Below are 25,129 nucleotides of genomic sequence, written 5' to 3'. Positions count from 1 at the left end.
TGATAATGGTCTTCCTTCCTTGAAATAAGTCTTCAAACCTAAAAATCAAAAGGAATAAAATAATTATTGAGTTTTTAGAAGCTTTTTCATTTTTAAAAATTGACACGTATTTAAGAATAACTAGGTGTTTTCAGATGTTTTGTAGAAGATAGAGATGGAGAAGATTATTGTTCCACACATACATTAGTGTCACAATTTTTGGCTTCTTTAATTCCTTTTGTTAATCATTTGTTGTTTGATTTAAAGATACTTTTAAAACTGCCACATGACTTAATGTAAATAATATTTAATTGTTACATAGTCTCAAGATTCCCAGTTAGCCAACTAATTTAGAGTAGTTTTTGATAATAAGAGCACTTAGAATGAGGAGCCAAATGTAATATAAAATTTAGTGTTTTTCCCTACGTGGTTTTTTTGACTGTTGTTGACGGTAGTATTTTGCAGGGGGATTGATGTTCCGTGATGACTTAATAAGCATGTAGAAGGTAGAGCTAAGAAAACTACCCGTTTTGGGGAGGGAGGAGTACAGTTTATAGAGTTCATTGGTTTTCATGTCAGTAGTATACACTTATGCAGGTAACCTATTTTAGGTGATCTTTGTTCTGAGTACTTGGGATATTGTGTAGATAATGCTCATTATAATGTGTCATGTTATTGTTCTTGGTTTTATTTTTTGTTTATTTGATTGCGGGTAAGGGGCTAGGGACATCAAAGCTATGTGTAGTTTTAGAAAATTTCACATTACTGAAATAACCTATACCCCTGTTGCCAGCATTTCTTCTCTCCTTGCCTTAATTTCATGTTCCACTCTCAACAATTTGGCTCTTACTGATTATTTTTTTCCTTAGGGAATAATTAACTGTCCTGACAGTCTTTAAGTTGAGATTCACTAAATGAGAGAATTGTTGATTTGATTTGGTAATGTGAGTATAGTACATGTGCCCTCATTATCTACTGTGAGTGGATAGATTTTTTTCCTTCTCTCCCAAGAATATTGTTTAATGTGCTGTTCATATTAGCATTAGGCATTTTTGCTTGACCTCTTGTTAACCATTTTTGTCCGAGTTACTGTTTATAAATGTCTTTGTGGAGACAGCACTTTAATAACTTAGCTATCATTTTCTAAGTTATATCTATACGTGCTTTGTTCTTTTTATTTTCTTAATCTTACCCTGCCTTTCCTTTAATTTTGTTTCCATTATCGGTGTTTCTAACTTCTTGTTTTATGTGCTTTAAATGATTAAATGTGGATATCGGTGGGTGCATATTTCATTACTTATGTATAATTCAGTGGTATTGAATTTTGAACTCTTTATGTCTTGATATTTTAATAAGCTGGTGGTTAAATACCTTTTATAGGGTGATCTTAGAAATACAGGTAGAATACATGTAAATGTGTTTCTAAGGACATCTTATAAAGATGTACTTAACTATCAGCTTATAAAAATAATCGATTTAATACCCAGTTTTAAAAGTTTCAGAATAATATACATTTTACTTGTACAGAGAATATGTATACATTGTATTTATATGTAGTGTGTAGAATATGCAGTAACACACTTGTGTAGTGTAGTAAAGTGTCTCTAATGTTTTTGCTGGGAAAGGTAAATTCCTTGCTTTCTTCTGTCCTCATTGTAGTCCGTCTAACTTATCTCACTGCCAGCACTGCACTATGGGAACTAATGGGTGGTACCATTGACCAGATAATCATACATTTCTTACTGTTGGTTATTAAAACTTAAAGTCCTCTCATGTTCCCTGCTCTAATCTTAAAAGAAGGCATGTGGTTGTTTTTCACTCTAGTCTCTTTTGCTTTCCTTTTAGTGTATTTTCCTTTATTCTGGTTCCTTAGTTCTAAGATTTCAGGAACACTATCAGTGATGCTAATTTTAATTAGAGTATCTTCCAGGATTATAAAGCTGTTTTGTGGATGAAGAAAGTATGCTGCATGCTTTGTTATGTTTTCAGAGATACATTGTTTCACTCATTAGTAAAATGTAATTTTTGGAATATTACGCTCAAAAGAGTAAGTAAATTCTAAAGATGTGTCATCTTTTGAGCAAAATAAAAGATTTTTATTTTAAAGGAGGTGAGATCAGTCTGTGAATGAGGCAGAGCTTTACAGAGGTTCTTCAGGCAAAAAAGGAGTTTCACTATCCCTGGTTTTGTATTCACTTGCACTTTTCCCAGAAGTCCTTTGCTTTCTTTGCTAGGTGTGGAGGGTGCAGCTTTCCAGAGTAGACTTCCTCATGACCGGATGACTTCTCAAGAAGCAGCCTGTTTTCCAGATATCATCAGTGGACCGCAACAGACCCAGAAGGTTTTTCTGTTCATTAGAAACCGCACAGTAAGTTTCCATGTCAGCTTTTTTTCTGTTTGGATTACTAAAAAGCACATATTACTTTTATGGAAAATATGGGAAAAAAGAGAGGGAAGAATTACAGAATTATCTATAACATGTACCATTACCCAGAGGTAACCATTGTTAAAAATTAGTTTTTTCCCTTCAATTATTTTTTAATTTTTTTTTAATTTTTTTTTAAGATTTTATTTATTTATTTTGATAGAATGAGAGAGAGAGTACATGAGAGGGGGGAGGGTCAGAGGGAGAAGCAGACTCCCCGCCCAGCAGGGAGCCCGATGGCGGGACTCGATCCCGGAACTCCAGGATCATGACCTGAGCCGAAGGCAGTCGCCCAACCAACTGAGCAACCCAGGCGCCCTCCCTTCAGTTATTTTTTTAAATGTATATTTAGTTTTTGTTTTTAAAAAATTGAAATGCTATTTCCATACATTCTTTGGATCCTTTTCATTCTTTATAACCTTGTAAACACAAAGAATCTTCATTTAAACTTTTAATTTTTTTTTAAAAGACTTTATTTATTTATTTGACAGACACACAGTGAGAGAGGGAACACAAGCAGGGGGAGTGGGAGTGGGAGAAGCAGACTTCCTGCGGAGCAGGGAGCCCGATGCGGGGCTCGATCCCAGGACCCTGGGATCATGACCTGAGCCGAAGGCAGATGCTTGATGACTGAGGCACCCAGGCACCCCATAAACTTTTAATTTTTTATTTTAAGTAAACCAGGCCACATGTTTGGCTCAAACTCACAACCCTGAGATCAAGAGTTGCATGCTCTACTGACTGAGCTAGCCAGGTGCCCCGAAACTTTTTTTTTTTTAAAGGAGGGCAAGGACAGAGGGAGGAGGAGAGAGAGAATCTTAAGCAGGCTCCACACCCAGCACAGAGCCAGATGCAGGGCTCAGTCTTAAAACCCTGAGATCATGACCTGAGCTGAAATCAAGAGTCAGAAGCTTAACTGACTGAGCCACCCAGGGACCTCCCCTGTCCCCCCTCCCCCCTTTTTTTTAAGATTTAATTATTCTGGAGAGAGAGCATGAACTAGGGGAGGAGCAGAGGAGAGGGAGGGGGAAAGAATGTTAAGCACACTCTGTACTGAGCCCATCGTGGGACTCAATCCCATGACCCTGAGATCATGACCTGAGCCAAAACCAAGAGTTGAGTGCTCAACTGACTGAACCAGCCAGGTGCCCCCCCACACATGTTTTTTAAATTATTAAATAATCATTTTGTCTGTCTTTCCCAGGATAAGAGAAACTCTTATTCTGTTCTGCTTCTCTGCTTCAACCTCCTCTGGCTAAATGCTTGATTTTATTTTTTTTATTTATTTATTTTTAAAAATATTTATTTATTTGAGAGAGCATGAGAGAGACAGCGTGAGTGCACAGCGGGGGCGGGGGTAGAGGGAAAGGGAGAAGCAGACTCCCCACTGAGCAGGGAGCCCGATGGCAGGCTTCGATCCCAGGACCCTGGGATCATGACCTGAGTTGAAGGCAGACACTTAACAACTGAGCCACCCAGGTGCCCCTGATTTCAGCTACTTTGAGTATAGCTCAGAGATGTCATTTTAGCATGTCTGCTTTTTAGCTACCACTAACTTCTTTATTTTGGCTCTTAGTTTGCAAAAACCCCTGCTGAATTTAGATTGTTAGCTAGAGTGAGTGGTGGGTTATACTGGGTTTTCATAGTACAGAAGAAAGGGATTTTTGAGTGAAGAAAAAACAGGGTGATTTTTTTAAAAAGTGAATGGGAAATTCTTAATGTATATTTCTGACGCTTATTTGTCTTAGAATTCGGCTTCTGTGTATAACATATCAACATTTTATCTGAATGGATCTTTTTAGGTGGTACCTGGCTGGCTCGGTCAGTAGAGTATGCGACTCTTGATCTCAGGATCGTGAGTTCAAGCCCCACGTTGGATATAGAGCTTACTTAAAATTGATTAATTAATTAGAAGTGTATTTTTTAGATAAGGTCATTTTTTTGTTTCATCTGAGGGAAGTTTTCACTCTTGAATTTGAGTGGTGGATTTACAGTGACCTCTGTTTTCTCTGATTTATATTCTGTGACCAAAATCCAGATTTGGGGAAGGAAGGACTGGCCCAAGTTAGAGTTGTGGGCCTCTGGCTATAAAACTGAACATAAATCATTCTCTTACAAGAATTGTATCAGTTCTTTTGCTTACAGATTTTGAAACCACAACAACTTTAGAATTATTGAGCTAAAAACTACGACCCGAGCTTTTTTTTTTTTTTTTTTTTTTTTTTTTTAATAGGATGGACAGAGGAAGAAGGCTTATGTTGAGGGGTGAGGAACTTGGGCCTGGTGTGTACTTGAGGAAGTCCATTTTACATTGACAGTGGCCACCGAGAAAAGTAGAGGGTGCTTATGAATTTGGTCATATCTTTTTGTAATGGGATTTATTTACACATAGCCATGTTTCTTTGTTGAAACTTGTCTATGGAAAAGTTAATTTTTAGCTAAGATTTAAATATGGTGGCATTTAGTTGGTCTTGCCTATTCAATTTGAAGAGCATTTGTGTTAGAGCCTATTGATTGTACTATAATATTTTTCATTCCTTATCTTAGTGCTTTTTCAGCGCTTTTTTAAATAATTGACTACTCCTTTCTTCTTAAACTCTTAAACTTCTCTTCCCTTCTCTTAAACTCCCTTAGCTTAACACAGTATTCTGGTTCTTCTCCTGCCTCCCTGGTTGTTATCTTCTCTGACAGTTTTGTAGACGTATCTTTATTTATTTTTTTTAAGATTTTATTTATTTATTTGACAGAGAGAGCATGAGTGAGCACAAGCAGGGGGGGTGGCAGGCAGAGAGAGAGGGAGAAGCAGGCTCCCCACTGAGCAGGGAGCCCGATGTGGAGCTCCATACCAGGACCCTGAGATGACCTGAGCCGAAGGCAGACACTTAACCAGCTGAGCCACCCAGGCGCCCCTGTAGGCTTATCTTTAAAAACAGGCCATTATGTGAACTGGTTAGAGTTCCTTAAGGCTCCTTATGGTCTTTTCCTCCCCCTGCTGTATATTCTCCTGAGGAGGGCTCTTCTGCACATTGGCTTCAGTTATCACCCATAAGCAAATGGCTCCAGACCTTAACTCTCCTTAGAACCCTAGCTCGTATCTAGATGCCAATCTTGTATCTCTGGGTTGTCTTGAAACTAAACTCACCTCTTCTTTCAGTGGCCCTCATTTAGTGAATAGCATACCAACTTATTTAGTTGCGCAGGCTAAAAACTGGAGATATCCTTGGTACCTCTTCCCTCCCCTCCACCTTTGCGTATCTAATTGATCATTGGATTTTGTGGATTTTTATCTACTCAGTATCTCTGGAGTCATGTAACCCAGCTTAAATCCTAGTTGGTCCCTACCAGCTGTATGATACTGCCAAGTTACTAGGTTTTTTTGTTTTTTGTTTTAGACTGAATATCTTCCAGCTTCTTCAGTAATTTACTCATTTGACATGGTTTTGTGTTTCATCAGTTTGTCAGGAATATAACCCTCTGTTTCAATGAATGGAAAGCCTGTATTAGAAGCCTTAAAGTTGAAAAGATATTTTAAACTGGTCAAGTGGTCTATGTCTACTTGTGTAATAAAATTTCTGTCATTTAAATACAGTTGCAGTTGTGGTTGGATAATCCAAAGATTCAGCTGACCTTTGAGGCTACCCTTCAACAATTAGAAGCACCTTACAACAGTAAGTAGTGTGAAAAGTGGGACTAGTTTTGGCTCATGATTCATTGATAATGAATTTTGTCAATTCATATTACCATCTTACTTTACCTTGTGCTATGCAAAAATAAGCCTTATAGGAAACTATTATGTATCTTTGTAATGATTTTCTTGGTTTTTAAGTTGTGAGTTCAAGTGATTGCTAGTAATTTCACCAGGACTGTGTTCCAACTTTAATCCCTGGAGTACTTTGTTGACATTTGATTGGCTGGCTGACTGTTTCTCATTTTCCAGTTACCACCCACAAAGTCTTGAAAAGTTTTTGCCAAAGTAACTGATTATAATACTACTTTTAAAAGGGTTGGTTTTATCCTTTATTTCATCTGTAATGGAATGTCATTCTTAAAAATTCCAAATTATTTGATAGGCATTTTGGACTACATCACAGACTAATAGTTCTAGGAATCATTTTTCTAAAGGAATCACATGATCTGAAGCTTACGGAAAATATGTATAGAATAACTTCATGATGGAAAAACAAAAGAGTTAAAGAGCTTTCTGTTTAAACTGCTAAAAATATGAACATGTTTTAAAATTCATTTATTCTGTAGGTGATACTGTGCTTGTCCACCGAGTTCACAGTTATTTAGAGCGTCACGGTCTGATCAACTTCGGCATCTATAAGAGGATAAAACCCCTACCAAGTAAGGACCTGGCAGATGGACTTAATAGTTTTAAGTTACAGTTCTAGGACTCTCTTTTATTTCCAGGAGGTTTTTAGCATTTTATTTTGATTTCTAAGTCTAAATTTGGAGTCCGATATTCCCAAGCTTATCTCATTATATGTCTGATTTAAAGTAAAATCTCTTCATAAATATGCATTTCCTGTAATTTCTGGGTTTGATAAGTGTACTTTAGTAAAAGATACTGAATTTCCAATATAAGAAAAATCAGAAAACAAAATTTGTTAAAAACGAGAGAAGTCCGTTATGAAAGCAGAGATTTGAGGTTTTCTTTCATTGACCAGTTCTTTATACTGCCAGGAATCTAGGGTTTAGGGATATTTTGAGAATTAACACTTTTATTTATTTTTAATTTATTTTTGATGCTTTAATAATCTTCAAAAAGGGATAGTAAAGACAGCAGAAGTAGAGCTTAAGGAAAACAGCTTTAAGAATAATTTGGTTGTCAAATTGTCCTAGTATAATTGTGAGATAAATGAAGCAGACTATTCATAGTAAGTTAACCAGTCACAGATACCAAAGCACATGACCATGGTATAATGAGAAAGTAAATCTTTAAAGATAAAGGATTTCATTTATAAATTTTTAACATTGAATTAAAATTTATAAGTTTCAGATATTTGCTAATTTGTATTCAGATAGTTTCTCTATTTTGAAAATAAGTGAACTGTTTACTTTGTAAGACATCATGACATGTTGAGAACTAGAGGTTTTCATGATGTAAAAAATGGTAAAATAAACTCTTAAACCTACAACAATGTTGTAATTTTTATTCATTTTTTTACTTTTAGCTAAAAAGACAGGAAAGGTAATTATTATAGGCTCTGGGGTCTCAGGCTTGGCAGCAGCTCGTCAATTACAAAGTTTCGGAATGGATGTCACACTTCTGGAAGCCAGGGTAAGAATTTTATATTGTGTTTAGAAGCCTAATGAAAATAGGTATTTATCAATGCAATAAGAAATTATCTATTGCAAATTAATGAGTCCCACAGCTTGAACTAAACCAAACTGACTTGTATACTACTCAAAGTATTTTAGGTAATTGTTACTTACATTGGATAAAGCATTTTTGACAGTGAAGCTTTGAAATGTGCTCAGTGAGTATTTAGAGTTTGTAAATGATCCATGTAGCCCTTTGGTGGATATTTTCAGGTTATTGTTTCTTGTAGTTAATTCTCAAATTTTGGGCCTTCATGGACGTGCCCTTTGTAGGTGGCAGGTATTTTTAGTGGTGGAACAGAGTAGATTGTATTCCCTGTTTGATAGTAAAAGAAAAGGAGTGCATCTCAGGCAACAGTCATCTCTTAGTGCCTAATGCAGCCAAGATATGTTGGTTCCCTTATCATCAGTCTAGAAAGAAATGGAAATTGAAGGAGGAAAGGGATGATGGCACAAAGTGGAGAAAAAGAACATCATGTTAAGATGCTACTATTCAAATTATTTTCATGAGTGATTTTTGACATTTAGTTATCTTCCAGTGGCTTATAGGCCTCCCTGGACTTACACCATTTAAAAAACAAAAAAACACTTCTCAGGTAACCTAAACGGTCTAAAATTTTATAGAAGCTTTCAAAATATTTTGTGCAGTACATCTAAGTTGCTTTATTGTAAATTGTTAATTTTTTAAAATATTCTTTTCAAATAAAGTATGGAGAAATCAAAGTAATTTTTAATATAGTCTTGCTAAAAATAATATTTTATAGATAATTTAGGAAACATTTGTGTGCCCTCTTGTCCTCTGTATTAGCAATACAGTAATGAATAATGGGACCATTATGATCCCTACCCATAATCTAACATGTTAATCTAACGTACAGGTTTTTTGTTTTATTTTGCTTTCGTTTATTTGGAGGTTAGAGTGTTCTCATAATATCCATGATTGAAGTGTCGCTACAGCTCAGTAATTTTTCCCCATATTTGAAAATCCCGAGTTAGCAGAGATAAACTTGGACTGGACCTGTTGAGGAATGAGAGATACTGTCAAAAGTTTATGCTCAGTAGACACTCTGCCCCTGGGTATGGGGCTGCACTAGAGGACCATTTGAGAAGTCATCTGTCATTCACAGCTGACTTTGGGGATGGGGGGCAAAAGTCAGAACATGGTGATAGAAAGATGGCATTTAGTGTTGCAATTTGTGAACGGATATTTTCTGTGTGAGTGGACCTTGCTCAGCCTGTACAGTAGATGGTATTAGGGACAGCTGGGTAGAGAGATACAGTACCTGTGGCTAAATATGTCTGGCTGTCAAATTGTTTATCTCCTATCACTTAATTCTCTGTCATTCATTACCTACCACTCCCTCAAATAGTTAAACTTCACGCACTCTTTGTGCCCACACTGCATGCCATGTATACTCTAAACTATACCTCTCTTTTTAAATTATAAGAGACAGAGGCCTGGGGTGGTACCATGCCAGGTTTTTATGGTTAAAATAGAATTGATGATTTTAGCCATTTAATTTTTGAAAAACAGGATCGAGTGGGTGGACGAGTTGCTACATTTCGCAAAGGAAACTATGTAGCTGATCTTGGAGCTATGGTAGTGACAGGTCTTGGTAAGTAGTCCTTAGTTTCATGCTGCTATACAAGATCTGAGATTCATGATTAACCTTATGTTTTAAAGCCATAAATGTGGTTTTAAGATATGTTGGTTTAAGATACTGTTCTTAGTGTTAGAGGTGAATTGACAAATGGTCTTCCTGAAAAGTACATCGATGTGTGCAAAATTTAAATTGTACATATGTTTTGACCTAGCAGACTCAGTTCTAGGAAATTATCCTAAGAAAATAGACAAGTGGACCGTGTAGTTTGGAGCTTTTAATTTTTTTAAATTTTATTTATTTTTGTTTAAAGATTTTATTTATCTATTTGAGAGAGTGCGCTCAGGGGCGCCTGCACATGCCCAAACAGAGGGAGGGGCAGTGGGGGAGCAAGAGAATCTCAGGTGGGCTCTGAGTTGAGCACAGAGCCCATCTCAGGGCTTGATCTTTCAACCTGGAGATCACGACCTGAGCCGAAACCAAGAGTCTGAGGCTTAACCGACTGAGCCACCCAGGTGCTCCTGGAGCTTTTTAAATGTGGCATAGCAAAACATTAGAACCCATGATTCCGAGGATTATATTGTTATACAAAGAGAACTATACAGCCACTAAAAATTATGTAGCTTTATATTAACATGACAATGGCCACAGTTCATTGCTAATTTGAAAAAAGATTACAAAACAGTACATGCATTGTGATCCTTCTCTGTGTGTGTGTGTGTCTATAATTTTATGCACATAAAATCTAGAAGGAGCTATAATAAAATGGTTTTTTTTTTTTTTAAGATTTTATTTATTTGAGAGAGAGAGAAAGATAGCAAGAGAAAGCATTGGCTGGGGGGGGGGTAGGGAGAAGCAGGCTCCCCGCTGAGCAGGGAGCCTGACATGGGGCTCGATCCCAGGACCCCTGGGATCATGACCCTAGCTGAAAGCAGATGCCCAACCAACTGAGCCACCCAGGCGCCCCTAGAATCTATAATAAAAAGTTAACATGTGGGGCGCCTGAGTGGCTCAGTCGTTAAGCATCTGCCTTCGGCTCAGGTCATGATCCCAGGGTCCTGGGATCAAGCCCCACGTCGGGCTCCCTGCTCCGCGGGAAGCCTGCTTCTCCCTTTCCCACCCCTCCACTTGTGTTCCCTCTCTTGCTGTCTCTCTCTCTCTCTGTCAAAATAAATAAATAAAATCTTTAAAAAAAAAAGTTAACATGGGGTTATAGGTAATTTTTTGCTTCTTTATGCTTATCTTACGTATTTCATATATTACATATTATTTTACTGGGCATTTTTTTTAATCTATAATTCACATACCCAAAACTTAGAGTATTTTAAATTTCAAGTAAAAATACTTTTGCTTTGATGTGTTCTCTTTTCATAGATATGTTGAATTTAATAGTTTGAGTTTTTTTTAGGAGGGAATCCCATGGCTGTGGTCAGCAAACAAGTAAATATGGAATTGGCCAAGATCAAGCAAAAATGCCCACTTTATGAAGCCAATGGACAAGCTGTAAGTTGAGGACAAACAGAACTTTTCAAAATTTCTTTGGTTCAGTTGAAATAACAATTTGGGGAAAATGTGTGGATGAATATACACGCATATCCGTATGAACTGAGGGTAGAAATTGTGACTTTCTGATTGTTCCTTAACTATGAGCTGTATAGGAAGGGCTTATTATTGCATATATGCAAATTTACATGCTTATTTAGGCATTTATCTTTAGACATTTAACGAAGGCTAGCTAGACAGGTTTTTTTTTGTTTTTTTTTTAATTTGGCTGTGGCCACCTACTAAGAGACCTGTGGAATTGACACCTGATTCTTCATTTCTTTGTATTGTGCCTCTCATCATGTGCTTTAGCTCTGTGTGCTCTTTATGACTTCAGTTTTGTGTGTGTAGGTTCAAGATTTTGATGAACTAATAGCCAAATGGTAATACTGAACTCAGATACTTAGGTAGATTAAAATATTTGTTGACCAGAGGCATAGAAGCTTCCCATACTTAGTAGGCAGTAGCGTAGCAGTGATGTTTGCTATGAGAGAGTAAGAGTAGTTTAACAACTATGTTGAGAGGCTTAGACCATGTAAGTCAGTCCTAATTTTGGGGGGTGGGTGCAATTCAAAAGTTTATATTCAGAATTTTACCAACTCTCCCCTATCATGAATGAGCAAATTTACCATTCTCAGGATATAAGCATGTTATCATCTTTATATTTTGAGGAAGGGAGGATTCATGATGCATATGGCAATTTAGCTATTGTGGCTAAAAGTGGTAAGATCCCAACTCTTGAATTTAGTCTGCTAGGTCCAGTGGACATCCTCACTAAAGCCTTTAGGCTTTGTGGGGTTCATACCAGAAGAGGACAGACATAAGGGAATGCTTTGGCTCCTATCCTCACCATTCTGGATTCAAATTCCTCCCAGGGCTTGTTTTGGGGGTGGGACAACCTTCTGGCAGAATAAACAAAATAGAATGAACAAGAGAAAAAGGATGAAGTAGAGCTTAACTCAGCAATTCAATCAACTTTTGTTACTCTGCAAAGATCTGTAAAGGCTATAGAGATGAGTAAGACAGTCCCTGCCATAGAAGAGCCCACAGTCTAGTGGGACTTATACACAGATAATTGTTTCCCAACTTTTTATTATGGAAATTTTTTTTTAAGATTTTATTTATCAGAGAGAGAAGAGAGCACAAGCAGGGGGAATGGCAGGCAGAGGGAGAAGCAGGCTCCCCGCTGAGCAGAGACCCTGATGCGGGACTCGATCCCAGGACCCTAGTATCGTGACCTGAGTCAAAGGCAGACGCTTAACCAAATGAGCCACCCAGGCGTCCCTATTATGGAAATTTTTTTTTTTTTTTAAAGATTTTATTTATTTATTTGACAGAGAGAGACAAAGTGAGAGAGGGAACACAAGCAGGGGGAGTGGGAGAGGGAGAAGCAGGCTTCCCACAGAGCAGGGAGCCCGACGCGGGGCTCGATCCCAGGACTCTGGGATCATGACCTGAGCCGAAGGCAGATGCTTAACGACTGAGCCACCCAGGTGCCCCCTTATTATGGAAATTTTTAAACCCATACAAAAGTAGAAAGAATAGTATAATAATGGACTTTCATTTATTCTAGTCTTGTTGCATCTATTCAGTCCCTTTGGTTTTTTGTTTTTTGGTTTTTTTTTTGGTCTGGAGTATTTTAAAGCAAATCACAGTCAATCAGCAAGTATTTATTAAAATATTTGTCAAAATCTAGGCATTGTTCTCAGCATTGATTATGTATTCCCTGCTCTCAAGGGTCTTAAATTCTGGTGACTCTAGATATCTTATGAACCCAGGAGCATCAGGAATTATAGGTGTCATTAAAATCTGTGGTATACCCCCCCAAAAAAAACCACACCCCAACCAGAAATATACTGCTTATACATATATCAGTAACACAAGGCAGATGTGCCAAGGGTTAGATAAAAGGATAAATTGCTATGGAAGAGCCAGTGGGGAGGAGGAGAGAGAAAGAGTCAAAGTCTCTGAAAGTGGGAGGTGCAAGAGAGGGGAGAGAAATGGAGGGAAAGAGAGCATTTGTGAAGGTGGCTTAGGACTTAATGTGGCTGTGGAGGAAGGTTTAAGACCGAGAAGTCTCTGAAGGAGGTTGGGATTGTACTGGTGGGGCTAAGACACAAAACAAGTTGAGGGTGAAGGATGTTGCTTACTAGGCTGATTTGTAGGACTTCAGAGGGTTGAGAGCAGAAGTGACGTTACCAGATGGGTGTTTTAGGTAGATAGGCAGTAGAGAATTGAATTGAAGCAAGGCCTCTGAGGTGGATATTACATTAGTCCTCAAGAAGTAATGGAATCCAAACCAAAGGTTATCACTGATTATTGAGACACTGTCTTTTTCTTTAGACTTTCCTGAATATAGAGCAGGTTTATTTAGTCTTTATAACAGTAAAAAGAGTTTTTTTCTAATAGAAATATCCAGAGAAATTCTCTTCCTTTCTTGGTATTAGAAGAACTTTAACACATTTTTAAAACGTTTGTTTCTAAATAGTATACCAGTATTCCCCTCAGGTGTGGCCTGCACCCAGCTGCTAATTCATGAATTAACTGTTGGTTACCAGTATGGGATGAGATAAATATGTTGCTTGTGCCAGAATGTAAAATAAACTACATCATTAATCACACTGTTAGTTCAAATGATGATTTGGGGGAATTGGGGTGAGTAGCAAGACTTCCCAATGAAAGAAATGGTGCTTTAGTTATGATCTGGCATAAACTCCTTATCTCACCAGGACCAGCCCTTTGAGTAGCACTGTACTAAACCTCCGTTAAGCTGGTGTGTCGTTTTCAGCATTCTGTATATGTAGGGATATTTTTCCAAGTGAAATTTGTAGTTGTCATTCAACTCTGATCTTTACAAAAGGATTTCTCTAAGTCAGTTTGTTTGATTTTTGGTGCAGTAGCCAAGTGGTAAGGAGGATTCTTCAAGCACTCTCAAGTTTAGGATAAAATTCTTAACAGCCTTGAGTTCTGTTTGCCTTAAGTTAATCAAACATAAGAAGTCATGTTAATGTTTTTGTGTCTAGTTCAGAGTAGGTATGGACAACTGTTAACTAGTAGATTGGCTTCTGGCTTATAGGACAAGAACTAAGAGCTTATAGTTCCATTAATTTTGTGTATAATTACAAGTATGTTTCCTGACTTCGGAAACCTGAGGAGTAAGTAGGTCAGTTGCTTATTCTCTCATTTTGCAGGGGAAGAATCTAAAGCTCAGACATGGTGTTTGCCTGGATCGTTCTAATCAATAATTTGTAGAGCCCAGGATATATTGCTTGGTATCCCAGATCAGATTCCCTTACAGGCGTACATTGTTTTATTGTGCTTTGCTTTATTGCATTTTGCAGATATTGCCCCCCCCCTTTTTTTAAAGATTTTTTTTATTTTTTTTTTAGACAGGAAACGAGAGCGAAACCGGAGGGGGGGGGCTAACCCTCAGAGGCCCCCGGGGCCCCCCCCCCCCCCCCCTTTTTTTTTATACAAATGGAAGATTTGTGGCAATCCTGCATGGAGCAAGTTTGTCGGCACTATTTTTCCAACAGTATTTGCTCACTGTGTCACATTTTGGTAATTCTCACAATATTTCACCCTTTTTCATTAGTATCTATTATGGTAATATGTGATCAGTGATTACAACTTAGTGAGAGCTTGGATGATGGTTAGCATTTTTTTTAGCAATAAAGTACTTAAGGTATGTACATTGTTTGTTTTGTTTTGTTTTGTTTTGTTTTAAAGATTTTATTTATTTGCGAGAGAGAGAATGAGAGACAGAGAGCACGAGAGGGAGGAGGGTCAGAGGGAGAAGCAGACTCCCCGCTGAGCAGGGAGCCCGATGTGGGACTCGATCCCAGGACTCCAGGACCATGACCCGAGCCGAAGGCAGTCGCTTAACCGACTGAGCCACCCAGGCGCCCCTATGTACATTGTTTTTTAGACATAATGCTGTTGCACACTTAGACTACAGTACATTGTAAACATAACTTTATGCACTGGGAAACCAGAAAATTATTTGACTCACTTTATTGCGGTGGTCTGGAACCAGACCTGCAGTATTTCTGAGGTATATGTGCACTTGTTCTGCCATATGTGGCTTATATTTCAGAGAAGATGGGGACTGGAGTCAGTGCATGCAACTCCTCATCAGCTGAGTCTCCTCCAAGAGCTTTCTTTTAATAGTTACTCTAAGGAGGCAAGAACCCCCACCCCCACCCCCTCAGAGTGGACATTCACTCAACCATTGATTTTTCTTTAGTAAACTGAATGAAATGGGATATTCTTCCTCCATTCTTTGTGGACAGCCTCAGTGCAAAAGAGGGTGATTTGATGGTTCTGTTGTTAGTACGTAGAAATCAGTTCCCTCATCCTGCAGTGAGCAGTTAACTCAGAGTGACGAATATCATTTGTAATATTGTCTTAAGGACCTATCACCATACCTAGTCATTTTGCTGCTGTATGAAAAAAATCACATAGCAAGTGGTTTTTGTTCTGTTATCTTGTTATTGTTTTAATCACAATCACAAGAATCCCTGAAAGAGTTCACTTTATTCTCTCTGGTCCTGCGTTGGCAGCTAGGATGTTGAGCTTCTCTGTTTGTTTTTGACAGAAGTTTATTTTATGGCTCCACATGACTAGAATAAGGGCTTTCTTATTTGGTTCTAATATAGGATGTCCCTATAAATAGAAGTATCTTCCAAGCTTATAAAAATAGAGCTAATACAGCAGCTGCCCTCACATTGACTGATGATTGAGTTCTACTCTGGACCGTGCTATAATCAGCTTTACCTGGATATGGAGATAATTGGGAAATAGGGTAATTCATATTCCAGGAATATTTTGGGAGTCACCATGAGGAGACTGAAAACATGGATTGGTGGGGAGATGGGGGAAATATAACTCTAAATGTTTTCTATGTATCTCCTGTACACCAACTAGTAACTCAGGGGCTTTAAATTCTAGTTTTGTTTTGGCTTTTTTGAGTAATGAAACAGCATCTTAAATTACTTCAGTGCAATAGCATTTTGCATTATAAAATCTCTGGTCTCTATTGGGGGGAGGGAGTTGGGTTTTTTTGTAGTCTTTGTTTTGTTTTTGTTTTTGTTTTTACCAAATGAGGCCCAAAGACTCAGTAACTATGTGGAGAAACAGATCTTGATTTTCTTCTTGGGAATAATAGCTCAGGTGTTGTGAGGAAGAAAGATACACTTGAAAGGTAAAGAGTGCCAGGTCTTTTCCGAAGGCCATTAATGCCATTAATTGGGTATACTCCGTACCTACCTCAATTCAGGTTGTCATTTGAATTCATATGGAGTGGTGCTTAGGTTAGTTACACTTTTGACACAGGCCTTCTGGCCTTTTCAGTTTTCCTATTCCTTTGTGGAAACAGTTTTGTTTTGTTTTGTTTTGTTTTTAAGATTTTATTTATTTATTAGAGAGAATGAGCAGGGGGGAGGGGCAGAGAGAGGGAGAAGCAGACACCCTGCTGAGTAGGGAGCCCCGACGTGAGGCTTGATCCCAGGACCCTGAGATCATGACCTGAGCCAAAGGCAGATGCTTAACCTACTGAGCCACCCAGGCGCCCCAAGTTTTGGTATTTTGAAGGTGGTTTTTCTCTACCTTGTAAATCTAATCCCCGCTTTTTTATAAATGTAAAAATCTCATGCCTTCCTTTAATGTTCCTAAAGTTGCAAAATAGTTACTTCCTTTCAAATATAATTATAATACTGACTTTGCTTTTCCAAACTTTATTAATTTATTCATTTTATAAGAATTTACAGAGCACCTCTATTGTGTGCTAGAAACTGCTAGAGTGAACTCCTTAGACATGTTGTGTGTGCCTTCTCCACGCAGCTTAGTTACTGCTTTAGAGAAGTCCATTATTTATATCCCCTAAATGATTTCTAATGAGGTAAAAAAAGTGGGGGTGGACAACCGTCTCCATTTATAGAATCATAATTTTATTTGGATTAAGGATATTCCTGTTGTCCTTATTCTCCCTTTAAGGATATCTCATTTCTTTTAGTTATTTGGGAATCTGAATTAGAGACTCTTCAGATGTAAATTTTTCTTCCAGGTTTTACCAAAGGAACTAATCTTAATTCTAGAGGTGCATGGGAATGGGAGAGGCAGAGATTTACTGTAGCTTCTGTTGGCCAGGTTACATTACAGCTGTTTTTTCATTGTGTTATTCTTCCTGAGGATTTCTCTGGCTAAATCTCCAGCCTTTGGGTGCCCAGGACCTAAGTGCACCTAACTCCATTTTGCTCTGCTGCTGGAGAGCTTATGCACCCTGGAAGCAAGAGAAATGGACAGGGTTTTGAAGGCCTAAAGGGTTTGTGATGATAGAATGTAACCAAAGGTAGAACTGAGGAGAGCTGTCCTTCCTCTGAAATGACTTCCTGCAGGATTAGGACCCTGTCCGGAAAGTCACTTGGCTCTCCCTAAATTTACTCTGCATGAGTTAGATACCCAGGCTGCTCTTCGCTCAGCCACGCTCATGGATGCTCCATATAATCTCTACAGGACCAAAGCAGTCAGGATTGTACCTATTTAGAGTAGTGAGACACACCAGATTCTTAGCTTGAAGGAACTATTTGGAACCTTTCATAGAGAAATAAATGACTTTGAAAAGTCGTAATCAAAATCTGTTTCAAAAAAAAGTCTGCTTCAAGTGATAGCCTTTTTGTTTGAGTCTTTGCTGGAGAACGATATCAAAGATACTTTCCCTGCTTAGTTTGCTGTTTTATCTCCTCAATATGTTGTAGAAATCCAGCTGCCATCAGACATGGTGCTTAGCCCCTTCCAGTCATTTACTGAGTTCCTTTCTCAGGATGCAATTTAAGAAAATTATTGCGACTTGTGTTTAAAGATTGCCAATATTTCAGCTCCTTTCCATAATTATTTATGGAACTAACAGTTTGAGGGTTCTCACCGAGGGGAGGGCAGTGACCTGAAATAGGTACTTAAGAGGTGCTCAAGGGCTAGTCAGTTGCTAAAGTTCTTTTCATTGTCTGAGTATGTCAAATAGAACATAGCTGACTAGTTTAATTTTAGAAACAGATTCAAGATTTAAGTATATCAAAAATACATTTTGGTTTTTCCCCCGTCATTGTTGGTTTCCTAATTGACAAATAGCTGCTATTTTCCAAATATTTCTTTAATTTCAAAGTGGAATTCTAAAGGTAATGGGAACAAAATCCAGGTTTGAATGCTATCCCTGGTCTCTCTGGCAACAGTCCTAAAATTGCTTAACTAGGTGGAAAATGGGTGGGGCCTAAGTGCTGTCTCTCATATTCTGGAGAGTGGAGTCTCCAGTTAGAGCAGTGGACCCAGTCAGTGGGCCAGAGATGCAGTCTGTCATCCTGGTGTCAGTCAGATGAGGCAGTCATCTTTTGGTTTGGTTTTTGTTTGTTTGATTTTGTTGTTCTTGTTACTGTTCTGTGTTTTTCCTTTTCTCTTTTATTGAGTTTTGCTTTATTCCTCACTGCTTTCTGACACCATCTCCCTTTACCACCCTCACACCCCCCGCCCCCAAACTGCCTTTCTTTTGCCCATTTCTGTGCCTTGACTTTCCCATTTTGGTCTCTACAGTCTATTCCTTGTTTCTCCGGTGGTTGCAGCTTCTGAGCTAACAGAATGCTTCTGTCATGCTGTGTGTTTAAAGCCTTGATTTTACTGCTGTCATACAAAACTTAACTTGACGTGGCTGTTGGGCTGTTATTTACAGTTTATTTCTCTCTCTGCTGCACTGGTTAAAAGGACACTGTCAAGGTATTTTTTTTTAATAATTTTTCAAATCATTTTCTTCACTGTTTACAATAACCCATTAAAAGCTTGAAACTTAGATCTTTCCCTTCCAAAGATCCTCTCCATCATACATTCACACTGGTTTGTTGTTGTAGAGTTGCGCCTATATGTTGGGCTGGTGCCATTTGAGTTTTTGTCATTGAAAGCGCATGTAAAAAGGTTTTTGTGGCGGGGGGTGTGGGTGGACTGAAGGGGAAAGTGTTATGAATCAAGTGGGCTGCTCAGCAAACAGAGGGAAGAAACAAAAGGTCAAATTTGGTCCCTCTAACCTTGACAGTGTCCCTTTAAATGTTTCTCTACCACACACCCTGGACCCCAGTTACTGAGCCTGAGTGCTGCGTACTTTTTCAGTATGAACTTCCCTATGTGACTGTCACCCTAGCTATAAAGATTAAAGCTTGTCTGAAGCAAGCCATCCAGTTGACACTGGAAGAGCTTTAATCTGTACCATTTGCACACTTGTGTATTGGCACATTCTGCCCTATTGCAGAGGCACATGTGATCTGGTCCCTCTTGCTTCTATAGCATCCTCTTGCTAGGCATTTTTGAAGCCACACATAGAAATATCACTATTTTGTATTCCAGGAAAAGCAGTCATGCACATTGCATCTGGGATCAGTTAAGATCTCATAACTATATAGATTTTGTGTTAAAAATGTAATTGTTTCCTTTTTTAAAGAAACACCAAATTTAGAGTTTCTAGAACCATCTTTGGTAACATCATTGCAGGAATCACACTGAGCAAAATTTCAGCATTGCTTTGAGCTGCTCTGTATATGACCCATCACATCACTGAGGAAAAGCAACTGACGAGAAAGTAGATGAAATTCCTGACCAAAAGGGTCTCATCCATCAGCTCTGATAGCTCTGTAATCAGAACAAGTAGGGATGTCACCAAGAGCTCCTTCCTTTGGCCATGGAGTTGAATGGGTAGGCCAGATGTGTTTGAGCCACCATGTCTTAGGTACCACTCATATATAAAGGGCACCAAACATCCAAAGTCTGATTCTCTGCCTTATTTCTCAACATAAACCAGAAGATTCTCAGGGATTTATATTTCTTAGGCCAAGGGGGATTCTCTAATTCATAAAGATTTCCTGATCGCTCCCATCTTTGGCCTTTTAGAATTTGATGCTTTAGAATATGATTCTGATTGGGTCAGTTATGGTGTCATATTTACAGTTCCAAAAGAGAGTTGCAGTCCTTTTCCCTTTCTTTTTTGGGTGCAGATTGTACTTCTTGCCATATTCTTTTGCCACACCATGGCTCATCTTGTAGAGTTACTTGTGCAACTCCTCAGTGAAGGGAAAGAGACTAGTGCCTTAAAAATTGTCTCTGTAATTGGAAAGGGCTAAAACTAAGGCATTTCAAATGAGAGGTAGAATCATTTCAAATGATCTCAACCGCAAGTTACCCCTGCACTCCTCCTTGGCCTTAGTGTTTATTAGAACTTTCTTTAATGCTGTCTTCTTACTACCAATTTTAGGTTGGCTGTAAAGTAAAATTCCATATTTTGAATCCCACTTCCCAGTTGATGCCCAGTTTATTCTGGCAAGAGATGCTTGCTTTAGACATGCTTGCCTTAGATATGCTTTTTCCTTCTTGCTACTACCGTGAATTCAGTAAAATTGCAGATGCAGTTTACTTTAGGACTGAATTAAGCGGTAGTAGAGGGATTTGGGTCGACTAACTGATGATACCAACAGGCAGGGGCACAGCAGGGATTAGGAATGTGGTCTTGCAGCTTGATGATCTGCTTTGCAGGCTGCTCTCTTCCTGCACAGTAGTGAGCCAGACCTGGTACCTCAGTCCCTCATAGTCGAAGAGCTTTGGATATTCAACTCTGAACTTGATTGGTGCCATAAAACACTGTTACTCTGCAAAAGAATGAAGGTGCTATTGTGTTCTCATTAATAGTCATGAATTTCACTTCTCTCTTCCCTACTCCCACCTGAAATTCATCTTTGAGGGAAAGACAATACCTTGGGCTTCTTATTTTTCCATCCTGCCCTTATTCTGGAGGGTCCTCAGGTGTGTTGACATAGTTTTTGTTCTCTGAGACTTTTCCAGTGTGTCATTTGCATGTCGGCCCAGCTTCTTTCAGTGCATGTCAGCTCCAGGACACCTTGTGCTCCACGTAACTTCAGTTAGCACCAGTTAGGACCCAGTGTGAATCCTATGGCTGTTAATAGAGGTGGAGTCCCAGCTCGGAGGGCAAAATTGGGAGAATAGAAAGTATTAGGGCCAAACATTTCATACCTCATTTAATGGAATTGACCACTTCATAGAAAAGAAAGTTGGAATCATTGTCCTCAAAGGTTCCCCCTTTGAGGTACATATTTTGACCTTTTAAAAAACTGTAGAGCGTTTGTGTTTTCATGGATGGTTATGTTTAGTCTTATAAGGACCAACTCTGCTATACTTCGGATTTTCAGGTTCCTAAAGAGAAAGATGAAATGGTAGAGCAAGAGTTTAACCGGTTGCTAGAAGCTACGTCTTACCTTAGTCATCAGCTAGACTTCAATGTCCTCAATAATAAGCCTGTGTCCCTTGGCCAGGCATTGGAAGTTGTCATTCAGTAAGTACTTTGATACTGCTTGTTGTATAGTGAATTCCATTTAGAGATTTGCTATTTATGCTTTAAGGTTTTCAGCAAATCTTATTTGAGCTAGTTTTCACTTATTTTCATGTGAATTTAAATCTCAAAGTAAAACCATTTAAAAAAGAATGATCCTTAAGGCCCCTCTCAATTCTAAAATTCACAGCTTTTATGGTACTGAACTATATTTAACATAGCCTAGAAAATAATTTGCCACCCACCAACTTTCTTGTTCCAAAGTATTAGAAATTTCAGTGGGCTTTGATGTCCTTGAATGTTTTTGATGGGTTCCTATCTTGGGCTGCAAAGCTGGCTTTGTGGCCAAGGCATATGTATTGTCTCTTTTAGGTTGCAAGAAAAGCATGTCAAAGATGAGCAAATTGAACATTGGAAGAAGATAGTGAAGACTCAGGAGGAGTTGAAAGAACTTCTTAATAAGGTAAAATTTTGTATTTTCTTCAAAGCTGAAGATGCATTGGGGGTGGGGGGGATGGCTTTAGAAATTTTCAGTTTTGGTTTTTTTCTTCTGGGGGAGAGAAGGTCCGTGCAGCTGGGACTCATTATTCTTAAAAAAATAAAATAAAATAATAGTGACTAACAAAAGGCACGGTTTTATCTGTCAGTCTTTCAGTATGGTATTATTGGCAAATTATTGCCAGGGGAAATAGATCTTTTCTGTGTCAGGTTCCCTTTGGCAAAGCTAGCCCAGTGCCGTCTGCTGGATTCTGTAGGATGAGAGGGAGATCAGTTGCGTTGGGGTCAAATTCCCACTGATGGGGACAACAGGTCTGCAGCCAGGACCATAATTCATTGCCATAATTATTTCGCTTGAGGTGCCAGTTATGGGGATAGTCCTCAGTGGTATGTCTGCTGAGGGCTCTTCTTTCCCACCACTTCGCAGAGGCCTGGTTCCAGTCTGGGAAACCATTTGTTTTCTCCTCATCCTACCAGCTGCAAACGTATTATCAGCTTAGGGAGAAAACATGAAGTGGGACAGCTCCTGTGGGGAGCTTTTTGATGCAAAATCTGGGTGTATCTTGTGACCAGCCTCTTGCCTCACTCTCTCACTGTGCCTTGTTTTTTCATCTTGTCAAATGAGAAGAGGTCTGTGCCCACCTTCTTCATGGATTGTGTGTGGCATGTGTGAAATGAGCAGAGAGGCTGGAGAACAGCCAGTTGGCAGGATAGCTGTGAGACCCAGTACCATCAGAAAGCTGAGAGACTAACATTAGGAATGGCTCTGGAAGGTTCTGTGTGGTGATTTAGCCTTTACATAATTTAGAAAACATAATAATTTGTTCCCCAAAACAATAAGTTTAAGTGGTGCTTTGTTTTTCCTGGAATTTGATTTTTGTATATATATACATATATTTTTAAATTAATGGAACACTCCTCATTCTCCATTTGTTTTGGAAGACAGAAATGATCTTACTTCTCTGATAATGATGTGATACCTCTGTGTTGAACCATACAGGATTTTTTTTCCTATTCTAAAATGTCATCATGTAGAAGAGGTATTTAAGAGTTTCAGGGACCTTGCATTGTAACCTGTTTTGGTACACTAGCAGTTTAGGGGAGGAACTGAAGCATGTGATTTGGAGATGGATTACATCACTATCTGAAATGGTAAATTTGTATTTTTCCCTCTTAGATGGTAAATTTGAAAGAGAAAATTAAAGAACTCCATCAGCAATACAAAGAAGCATCTGAGGTCAAGCCACCCAGAGATATCACTGCCGAGTTCTTAGTGAAAAGCAAACACAGGGATCTGACTGCCCTGTGCAAGGTGTGGTATACATACATGCCTAGGTGGTTTCCCTTGGGATCCTAAGAAAGAATATAGATCTGGGAAACTTTGGAAAAGGGAGAATCACTACCCAATCATAGTGCCTGTGGTAGGAAGAAGAGGGTTTGGTACACAGGAACCAAGGGGACTGAATGGATTAGTTTAGTTTGAGATCTGCTTTTTCTGCAGAATTTCTACTTTGTTTTCAGTCTTATACTTTAACTTACTTACATTTTAGTTTAGCTCCCTGTCATAGTTTACTGCTGTCAGTTTAGAATAATGATAACATAGACTTCAGTCATTTGGTATCAAACTGTCTGTTTGAAATCCCTAACTTAGTTATCTCTTAGCCATGGGATCTTAGGATTCCTTAATCACCTCATCTGTGACACAGTGTTAATACTTCTTTGTAAGGGATCTAAAGTGCTTTATCCCATGGTAGGGACATGGTAAATGCACAGGAAGTGGTAGTTGCTATTCTTTTTCACTCTTAATTTGTAGCACACTAGTATGCTCTTCTTCCTTTATCTCCTCCTGCTGCATGCCCACTCCCTCCTCCATACCCCATCTTCATTCTGGGCTCACATTGTAACTTGTCTCCAAGAACAACCATCCCTGAGCCCTGATCCAGCCTTAGCCTGAGGCACACTCACAGATACTACCTGGACAGGCAGGTGGTCCAGGTCTTACACTTTGTGGTAAAAATAACTAGGTTGGTCTCTGACTCATTAAGATCAACCCAGTTCTCTTCATTTTATCAGGAATATGATGAATTAGCTGAAACACAAGGAAAGCTAGAAGAAAAACTTCAAGAATTGGAAGCCAATCCCCCAAGGTGAGGAAAACACACAAATGTTCAGAGGGATAGCTTTTGCTGTTCTTTGTTATATTTAGAAGGAAAATTACAAAGCATTGTGGGTTTTATTTATGTCCAGTGAATGGATTGTAATTTTAATGTGTAGGAGTGTCCGAAATATTTAAATATATTTGTTTTTGAAAAGATAACCTTTCTCTATAAGATCTGATGTTTGAATGAAATATACTGTCTTCCTGTGAGTGGAATAGAAGGTGGTATTGCTTTAAATTCCCATAATTCTGAGGACTAGGAAAGTATTATACTTTGTTTCCATTGGATTTTTGATAGTGAATATTTATATGCTGATACTGTGCTTCATGGTACATCTGGCCTCCAGTATATCTACTCTGTTCTGGAGTTGGGGATGCTACCCATTCTTGCTTTTAAAAAAAAAAATCATGCTTTATTTATAGAACAAAAACGCTTTTATAATGCCAGGTACCGATAATTTTTTTTTTTTTTAAGATTTTTATTTATTTGACAGAATGAGAGAGAAGAGCACAAGCAGGGGGAGAGGGAGAGGGAGAAGCAGACTCTCCACTGAGCAGGGAGCCCAATGTGGGGCTCCATCCCAGGACCCTGGGATCAGGACCTGAGCCGAAGGCAGATGCTTAACCGACTGAGCCACCCAGGCGCCCTGTCTCCCCACCCCCGCCAAGACAAATGAAGACTGATAGTAATTTGCTTTATGTAGTGAGCTTGGCACTGCTCTCAGCACCAGTAATAAAGGAGTTAAGACAGATAAGGTCCTATTTTTTGACTTATTTCTTTATATAAGGCACAGTACCAGGCTTAGGTTTCCTCAGTTACTGAGATTGTCCCCATCAGCCCACTGAGAATAGTAGTCCTTTAATAACCTGCGCTCCTCTGTTTTCATTTTGCAGTGACGTGTATCTCTCATCAAGAGACAGACAAATACTTGATTGGCATTTTGCAAATCTTGAATTTGCTAATGCCACACCTCTCTCTACACTCTCCCTTAAACATTGGGATCAGGTAAAATTCCTTTATCATTTATTTTGTTGCACACATCTTTGAAAGGGCTCTTAGGAGAAACTTAATTTGTATGTGTGTGTTTAAACAGCTTTATTAAGAAATAGAATTTACATTACAGTACAATTTACCTATTTTAAGCAAACAGTTTGAAGTTTTGCCAAAGGTACATAGTCATGAATCACCACCACAATCAAGATAAAGAACATTTCCACCCTGGAAAGTT

At 38.7% G+C, this 25,129-nt stretch overlaps 1 protein-coding gene across 4 annotated transcripts in view; it reads left to right on the top strand.

Annotated features, from left to right (window-relative positions):
* Positions 1-25,129, top strand: part of KDM1A (lysine demethylase 1A) — a 61,904-nt gene that overhangs the window by 27,381 nt on the left and 9,394 nt on the right. For 2 of the 4 annotated variants that reach the window (XM_032391614.1, XM_032391597.1), the window contains 12 exons: positions 2,214-2,347; positions 5,994-6,072; positions 6,659-6,751; positions 7,582-7,688; positions 9,264-9,345; positions 10,739-10,833; positions 18,622-18,633; positions 21,105-21,247; positions 21,617-21,707; positions 22,920-23,054; positions 23,816-23,889; positions 24,795-24,906. In XM_032391614.1, coding sequence (XP_032247505.1) covers positions 2,214-2,347; positions 5,994-6,072; positions 6,659-6,751; positions 7,582-7,688; positions 9,264-9,345; positions 10,739-10,833; positions 18,622-18,633; positions 21,105-21,247; positions 21,617-21,707; positions 22,920-23,054; positions 23,816-23,889; positions 24,795-24,906 — 1,157 coding nt within the window. The remainder of the gene's footprint in view (positions 1-2,213; positions 2,348-5,993; positions 6,073-6,658; positions 6,752-7,581; positions 7,689-9,263; positions 9,346-10,738; positions 10,834-18,621; positions 18,634-21,104; positions 21,248-21,616; positions 21,708-22,919; positions 23,055-23,815; positions 23,890-24,794; positions 24,907-25,129) is intronic. The other 2 variants (XM_032391624.1, XM_032391605.1) reach the window with 1 other exon arrangement.

This window comes from Phoca vitulina, unplaced genomic scaffold, assembly GCF_004348235.1.
Source record: "Phoca vitulina isolate PV1807 unplaced genomic scaffold, GSC_HSeal_1.0 scaffold2, whole genome shotgun sequence".
Classification (NCBI taxonomy): Eukaryota; Metazoa; Chordata; class Mammalia; order Carnivora; family Phocidae; genus Phoca; species Phoca vitulina.
This window is presented reverse-complemented; position numbering and strand designations above follow the sequence as displayed.